Source organism: Lagenorhynchus albirostris, chromosome 9 (assembly GCF_949774975.1).
Source record: "Lagenorhynchus albirostris chromosome 9, mLagAlb1.1, whole genome shotgun sequence".
Taxonomy (NCBI): Eukaryota; Metazoa; Chordata; class Mammalia; order Artiodactyla; family Delphinidae; genus Lagenorhynchus; species Lagenorhynchus albirostris.
The window spans coordinates 47211991-47221120 of NC_083103.1; the positions used below are offsets into that span (position 1 = coordinate 47211991).

The 9130-nt window shown below is 37.2% G+C and overlaps 1 protein-coding gene across 1 annotated transcript; it reads right to left on the reverse strand.

The window, feature by feature from the left end:
* Positions 1 to 1836: 1836 nt before the first annotated feature.
* On the reverse strand, positions 1837 to 4057 carry LOC132526491 (olfactory receptor 5P4-like). The gene is given in 2 exon segments (XM_060160844.1): positions 1837 to 2789; positions 4036 to 4057. Coding segments are annotated over 2 exon segments (975 nt in total).
* Positions 4058 to 9130: the final 5073 nt, after the last annotated feature.

Sequence of the window (9130 nt, forward strand, 5' to 3'; positions counted from 1 at the left end):
TTCCGTGACCCGGGTTTGAACCCGGGCCCCCTGCATTGGGAGCGTGGAGTCTTCACCACTGTGCCACAGGGGAAGTCCTGATGTTATCCTTTTTAACAACTGTGGATACATAACTTTTTGTCTACCAAAGTGCTGAGTTACTGGGACTCCTTTAAGCCAGCTCTTTCCATAGATTGTCTTCATATCCCTGGCCCTTGTGGTTGGACCGGCCCTTGTTGTTCTTTTTTTTTTTTTTTTTGGAGTAAAATTGCTTTACAATGTTGTGTTAGTTTCTGCTGTACAATGAAGTGAATCAACTATATGTATACCTATATCCCCTCCCTCTTGGACCTCCCTCCCATCCTTCCCACCCCACCCATCTAGGTCGTCACGAATTGGGAGATTAGGTTTGACATAAATATGTTAAAGTGTAAAATGTATAGCTAGCGGGAACCTGCTGTATAGCACAGGGAGCTCAGCTCGGTGCTTTGTGACGACCTTGTGGTTCTTATTGCAAGATGCCTTCAGCAATAACCATCAGGAAACTTTGAAAGAGACAAAGCTTGTTACTTACAAGTCCTGGAAATCATGTAGCACACCTGGCGTCGCACAGGGTCATGGGATAGAGTGAGAGAGAGAGAGATCTTAGGGTTCTGCTTTTATTGGGGTAGAGAATGGGAGCCTAGGGTTTAACGGGCTCACTCTTTATTGGTGACTTTGAAACCTAAGAGCAGGAATTTAAAGCAAGTGAAGAGAAAATACAAGTAGTCCAAATGGTCAGTTATCTAAGGAGCTTGGGAGTGGGGGTCAGCCTGGTTCTTTAGTTGTGTGGCTGGCAATGTTTATTCAAAATATCTGAAGTGGCTGCCTCAGTCACTAAAGCTTAAATCTGACACTTGCCTTTTACCAAAGCAAACAAACAAATAACACCAGCCGTCAGGGCTTATGCTGCACACCTAGAATAAGGCAGTGACAGAAGTGGTAGCAATAAACACCTTCTTGAGAGATATTACAAAGAAGGATGGCATGCATATTTCATGGCTGCATCAGCCTAAGCATCTTAATCTGTAATGTTATGCCCTGGAAATACCAACTAGCTTGCTGAAAGAAAGCTCCACTCTGCCTCAGCCCCCTCCGCACCACCACTCCCCAGTAGTTTTTCCTACTACTCAAAGGCTTGTCTGCAAAGGTTCAAAGACAGACCTTTGCAAACAGACCTTTGAGTAGTAGGAAAAACTTAACAGAACTCTCAAAGGCTAAGCCTTCAGAGTTCCTTCTTTGTTATCTGGACCTAGTCTCCTGGTGGCAATACTGTGGAATTATTTTGGTCTGGCTTACATTAGGTGGGAATGAAACTTTTCTAGATCCCAGCATCACTATTTCCAAAGATAATGATAACCCTGTATAAGAGACACCAAGTCTTCCATAGAAAGTAACCTGGCCTGTCAACACCACCATCAGTTGCATTTCCAATTGAGTTCATGATACCTTCTGAGATGTTAATTTATAAGGTGATATTTTTTTAAATGTATAATTTAACAGAAGAAAAAGAAAACACCCTCTAATCAGACTCCCTAAATAATGAACAGAGGAGAGGAAAAAGTGAAACTATGTTTCTCCAGGTAACTTCATCCTGAAATATACACACTTAATTTGAACTCAGCAGATTTTTGTGAAAATGCTATACTTTGTGACTCTAGAAAATTATAAATTAAAGCTGGCATTAATCGACATTCAGGTATTTTATATTTAAGATAGTTCTTCACATAAAATAAGACTGATGGACAACATAAACGCCTATCACATATGTTCCTGAAATTATTGTTTTGTAGTTTCTGGATTCACATTGTATTCATTTCAAAATGACTGATGTAGTCTAGCTATCAATTTTCTCATGGCCTCTTTCACCTCTTTGTTCCTCAGACTGTAGATCAGAGGGTTCAACATGAGGATCACCACTGTGTAGAAGACAGACACCACTTTAATATGTTCAGGTGAGTGGCTCGACTTCGGTATGATGTAAACAAATGTGACTGTCCCATAAAACAAAGTAACTGCAGTGAGGTGGGAAGTGCAAGTAGAGAAGGACTTGTGCCTTCCCTCTGTAGAGTGTATCTTCAGGATTGAGTGGAGGATGTACAGATATGAAACTGTTTTGGTGAACAGTGTGATTACAGTGATTGACCCAGCTGAGATGGCAGGAGATATTTCAGCAACATAAACATGGGTACAAGAAAGCTTCTCTAGTGGTGGCAGGTCACGGAAGAAATGGTTGATTTTATTTGGTCCACAGAAACTCAGACTCAATAAACATCCGATAAATGATGAAGCATTCACACATCCTCCCAGACAGGAAGCAATCAGTAAGATGATGCAGACCCTGGGAGACATGTGTGTAGAGTAGAGAAGTGGGAAGCAGATGGCCACATAACGATCATAGGCCATGGCAGCCAACAGGAAGCACTCAGCTGTTCCAGAGATAACATCAGAGCCAAGCTAAGCTATGCAGCCAGTGACAGGATAGTAGTTCTTTCTTTTAGGGAACTCACAATCATAATAGGTGTGACTGATGGAGTACCCAAGGTCCACAGAGACCAAATGGCTGAGGAAAAGGTACATTGGGGTGTGGAGCTGAGGGCTTCTTTGGATTAACGTGATTATGCTGGTATTGCCCAACACGGTAGCAACGTAGATTCCAAGAAAAACCACAAAGAAGATGGAACAAAGTATAGGATTCTCTGTTAACCCTAAAATAATGAATTCTATCATCATTGTGTGGTTTCCAAGCTCTATCTTATTTGAAATGATGCCTGTTGAAATAAAACCCAGTGGATATTAAAATGAATTGAATGATCTCATGATTAATATATTTACTTTACCAGCCAACCTATCAGAAAATCAAAACATCGACCTCACTGTTGTCTAATGCTTTCACTTTACAAAATGTTTCCAAATGTATTTACATTATGCATGATTTGAGAATATTAATGTCCATTACCTCAAGGCCAGAGATACTCACAAAGGGACCAATGACTCAGATCAGAACACAGCACTCACGTTTGTATCATTTGATCAATTCAGGTTGTTGAATGAACACTTACAGCAATAGTATTATTAATTATACTTTAGGTACTGTATAGACCTAACAAAAGAATACATTTCATAGTCATACATGAGTAATGTATATATTAGAATATGTTGACAAAATGCCTACATGTGTATATTATACCAGCCACATGAGAGCAAAAGAGTAATATACAAATGTAAAAAATATCAAGATGTCTTTTCACCTAACAAAAAATTAATGAGTAGTTTTAATCATAAAAATGCAAAAATTGGGGCTTCCCTGGTGGCGCGGTGGTTGAGAGTCTGCTTGCCAGTGCAGGGGACACAGGTTCACACCCCGGTCTGGGAAGATCCCACAGGCCGCGGAGCGGCTGGGCGTGTGAGCCATGGCTGCTGAGCCTGTGTGTCCAGAGCCTGTGCTCCACAATGGGAGAGGCCACAACAGTGAGAGGCCTGCGTACCACAAAAAATAATAATAATAATAAAAAATAAAAAATGTTTCCAACAAACAAAAGCCTAGGACCAGATGGCTTCACAGGCGAATTCTATCAAACATTTAGAGAAGAGCTAACACGTATCCTTCTCAAACTCTTCCAAAATGTCGCAGAGGGAGGAACACTCCCAAACACATTCTACGAGGCCACCATCACTCTGATACCAAAACCAGACAAAGATGTCACAAAGAAAGAAAACTACAGGCCAATATCACTGATGAACATAGATGCAAAATCCCCAACAAAATACTAGCAAACAGAATCCAACAGCACATTAAAAGGATCATACACCATGATCAAGTGGAGTTTATCCCAGGAATGCAATGATTCTTCAGTATATGTAAATCAATCAATGTGATACACTATATTAACAAATTGAAGGAGAAAAACCATACGATCATCTCAATAGATGCAGAAAAAGCTTTGGACAAAATTCCAAAAACCCTCCAGAAAGTAGGCATAGAGGGAACTTACCTCAACATAATAAAGGCCACACCTGGCAAACCTACAGCCGACATTGTTCTCAATGGTGAAAAACTGAAACCATTTCCTCTAAGATCAGGAACAAGACTAGGTTGCCCACTCTCACCACTATGTTCAACATAGTTTTGGAAGTTTTAGCCACAACAATCAGAGAAGAAAAAGAAATAAAAGGAATCCAAATCAGAAAAGAAGTAAAGCTGTCACTGTTTGCAGATGACATGATGCTATACATAGAGAATCCTAAAGATGCTACCAGAAAACTACTAGAGCTAATCAATGAATTTGGTAAAGTAGCAGGATACAAAATTACTGCACAGAATTCTCTTGCATTCCTATACACTGATGCTGAAAAATATTAAAGAGAAATTAAGGAAACACTCCCATTGACGATTGCAACAAAAGGAATAAAATACCAGGAATAAACCTACGTAAGGAGACAAAAGACCTGTATGCAGAACAATATAAGACACTGATGAAAGAAATTAAAGATGATACAGACAGATGGAGAGATATACCATGTTCTTGGATTGGAAGAATCAACATTGTGAAAATGATTCTACTACCCATAGCAATCTACAGATTCAATGCAATCCCTTTCAAACTACCAGTGGCATTTTTCACATAACTAGTACAAAAAAATTCACATTTTGTATGGAAACACAAAAGACCCCGAATAGCCAAAGCAATCTTGAGAAAGAAAAGCGGAGCTGGAGGAATCAGGCTCCCTGACTTCAGACTATACTACAAAGCTACAGTAATCAAGACAGTATGGTACTGGCACAAAAACAGAAATATAGATCAATGGGACAGGATAGAAAGCCCAGAGATAAACCCACACATATATGGTCACCTTATTTTTGATAAAGGAGGCAAGAATATACGATGGAGAAAAGACAGCCTCTTCAATAAGTGGTGCTGGGAAAACTGGACAGCTAACATGTAAAAGAATGAAATTAGAACACTCCCTAGCATACACAAAAATAAACTCAAAATGGATTAAAGACCTAAATGTAAGGCCAGACACTATAAAACTCTTAGAGGAAAACATAGGAAGAACAGTCTATGACATATATCACAGCAAGATCCTTTTTGACCCACCTCCTAGAGAAATGGAAATAAAAACAGAAACAAATGGGACCTAATGTAACTTAAAACCTTTTGCACAGTGATGGAAAACAAAAACAAGATGAAAAGACAGCCCTCAGAACAGGAGAAAATATCTGCAAATGAAGCAACTGACAAAGGATTAATCTCCAAAATTTACAAGCAGCTCATGCAACTCAATATCAAAAAAACAAACAACCCAATCCAAAAGTTGGAGGAAGATCAAAATAGACATTTCTCCAAAGAAGGCATACAGATTTCCAACAAACACATGAAAGGATGCTCAACATCACTAATCAAACCCATTAGTGAAATGGTCTCTAAACCCCATTAAAGAAATGCACATCAAAACTACAATGAGGTATCACCTCACACCTGTCAGAATAGCCATTATCAAAAAATGTACAAACAATATATGCTGAAGAGAGTGTGGAGAAAAAGGTACCCTCTAGCACTGTTGTTGGGAATGTAAATTGATACAGCCACTATGGAGAACAGTATGGAGGTTCCTTAAACAACTAAAAATAGAACTATTATATGGCCCAGCAGTCCCACTACTGGGCATATACCCTGAGAAAACCATAATTCAAAAAGAGTCATGTACCACAATGTTCATTGCAGCTCTGTTTACAATAGCCAGGACATGGAAGCAACCTAAGTGTCCATCGACAAATGAATGGATAAAGAAGTTATAGCTCATATATACAATGGAATATTACTCAGCCATAAAAAGAAACGAAATTGAGTTATTTGTAGTGAGGTGGATGGACATAGAGTCTGTCATACAGAGTGAAGTAAGTCAGAAAGAGAAAAACAAATAACCGTATGCAAGTACATATATATGGAATCTAAATATATATATATATATATGTATATAGTTCTAAAGAACCTAGGGGCAGGACAGAAATAAAGATGCAGTTGTAGAGAATGGACTTGAGAACATGGGGAAGGGGTAGGGTAAGGAGACTAAGTGAGAGAGTAGCATGGACATATATACACTATGAAATGTAAAGTTGATAGCTAGTGGGAAGTAGCCACGTAGCACAGGGAGATCAGCTCAGTACTTTGTGAACACCTAGAGGGGTGGGATAGGGAGGGAGACGCAAGAGGGAGGAGATATGGTGATATATTTATATGTATAGCTGATTCACTTTGTTATAAAGCAGAAACTAACACACCATTGTAAAGCAATTATACTCCAATAAAGATGTTAAAAAAAAAAAGGTGAATCAGCACTCTAGTATTTACTAGTTGTGTAGCCTTGGGAAAGTCCATGAAAGTCTATTTGAATCTTATATTCCATAATTGAAAATATGGATAAAAACATATTTATCCAAACATAAACAAAGATTGGGATTTTCTTGAATATCTAGTGGAATGATATTCTATGGGATTATTTAGATTGTAATATGTACGTTACTTCACAATGATGCTAGAAATATTAGTTGATCATCTTTGGAGGATGCCAGGAAATGAACTCATTATTCTTCAAAATGATTCATAGAGAAAAAAGAAAACCAAGGATTTGTTTTCAAATATCAAATATACTCTAAGGTGTTTATATAACTGATGAAAGGAAAACCTTTATAAAATAGTTCTAGTTGATAAACACAGAAGGAGTGATAAAATTACAATATCATCATTTTTTAACCACTAATGAAATAATGGATCTAGGCAATGATTTTCAAGGGCTGTTTAAAGTCATTAAATGAAAAAAATATGAAGGACTTTATACTGAATTAATCTGAACCTACTTACTAATTTTAAAATCATAGAAAAGACAGCCAGATATTATGTTTCTCATGATATGATACAATAGGAAATATACAGCCCTACTATAAAATTTCTTGCCAAAAATCTAACCTCAATCTGATTAAGACTATCTAGATGTACCTATCAGTTCACAGTTCACACAGAGGTCATAAAGGCAATAGCTATGTAATCTGCGAAGCACATAATGTAGAAAATTCTATAGGACTAAATAACCAATTTCTTCAACAAAAATAATTGCAAAAACAAGAGAGAAGGAAGCTATAGCTTAACAATTAGATACAGCAACTGAATGAAATGGGTAGACCTTTAGATTTTAACTCACTGCAGTTGTAAAAAATATATATATTGTAAGACAGTTGGAAAAATTCGAACACCAAATATTTGATATTAAAGAATTATCATTTTTTTGATTTACTAATGCTATTGTGGTTATGTTTTTAATGAGTCCTTATATATAAGAGATATATACTGGGCTTCCCTGGTGGCGCAGTGGTTCAGAACCTGCCTGCCGATACAGGGGACGTGGGTTCGTGCCCCGGTCCGGGAAGATCCCACATGCTGCGGAGCAGCTGGGCCCGTGAGCCATGGCCGCTGAGCCTGCGCGTCCAGAGCCTCTGCTCCGCAACGGGAGAGACCACAACAGTGAGAGGCCTGCGTACCACAAAAAAAAAAAAAAAAAGAGAGAGATATACTGAATTGTTTATAGATGAAATAAAATAATGCCTGGGATTTGTTTCAAAAGAAGATTATAGATGGAAAATGCTAAAGACACAACCAAAATACTATTAGATCTCATCAATGAATTTGGTAAAGTTGCCGGACACAAAATCAGTATACAGAAATCTGTTTCATTTCTATATGCTAACAATGAACTATTAGAAAGAGAAATTAAGAGAACATTCCCATTTACCATTGCATCAAAAAGAATAAAATAAAACTAGAAAGAAATCTAATTAAGGAGTTAAAAGACCTGTACTCTAAAAACTATAATACACTGACCAAGAAACTGAAGACAGTACAGATGGAAGATACAACTTGTTCATGGACTGGAATAATTGTTATTTTTAAAATGATCATACTACCAAGGTAATATACAGATTGAATGCAATCCCTATAAACATGGCATTTTTCACAGAACTATTTAGGGAAAAAATAGTTCTAAAATTTGTATGGAAATACAAAACCCCCAACAAAGCAGGAGGTATCAACGCTCCTTGATTTCAAACTGTACTACAAAGCTACAGTCATCAAAACAGTATGGTGCTGGCACCAAAACACACACATAGATCAATGGAACAGAATAGAGAACCCAGAAATATGGCCACTTATGGTCAATTAATCTACAACAAAGGAGGCAATACTATATACAGGGAAGAGACAGTCTCTTCAATAAATGATGCTGGAAAAACTGGAGAGCTGCATGTAAAAGAATGAAGTTAGAACATTTTCTCACACTATATACAAAAATAAACTCAAATGGACTAAAGACCTAAATGTAAGACTGAAAAAACATAAAACTGCTAGAAGAAAACATAGGCAGAACACTCTTTTACATATATTGTAGTAATATTTTTTGGATCTGTCTCCTAAGGCAAAGGAAACAAAGCAAAAATAAACAAAGGGGACCTAAGTAAACCAAAAAGCTTTTGAACTGCAAAGGAAACCATCGAAGTTGTGGAATATATATATATATATATATACACACACACATACATATAATGGAATATTACTCAGCCATAAAAAGAATGAAATTTTGCCATTTGCAACAGCATGAATGGACTTGGAGGATACTATGTTTAGTGAAATAAGTCAGACAGAGAAAGACAAATACTGTGTGTTGTCACCTATATGTGGAACCTAAAAAATAAGATGAATATAACAAAACAGAAACAGACTCACAGATATGGAGAATAAACTAGTGGTTACGAGTGAGGAGATGGAAAAGGGTAGAGGCAGGATAAGAGTAGGGGATTAAGGGGTACAAACTACTATGTATAAAATAAATGAGCTGGAAGGATATATTGTACAGAACAAAGAATATAGCCAATATTTTATAACAACTTTAAATGGAGTATAATCTATAAAAACTTTGAATCACTATGTTGTACGTCTGAAACTAATGTAATATTGTAAGTTAACTATACTTCAAAAATATGTATAAGATCATAGAGTTGTGAGAAAGTTGTAAAAGAAAGAAAATGGGCCAAATGTGGGTTGTTGTTGAAGCAGAG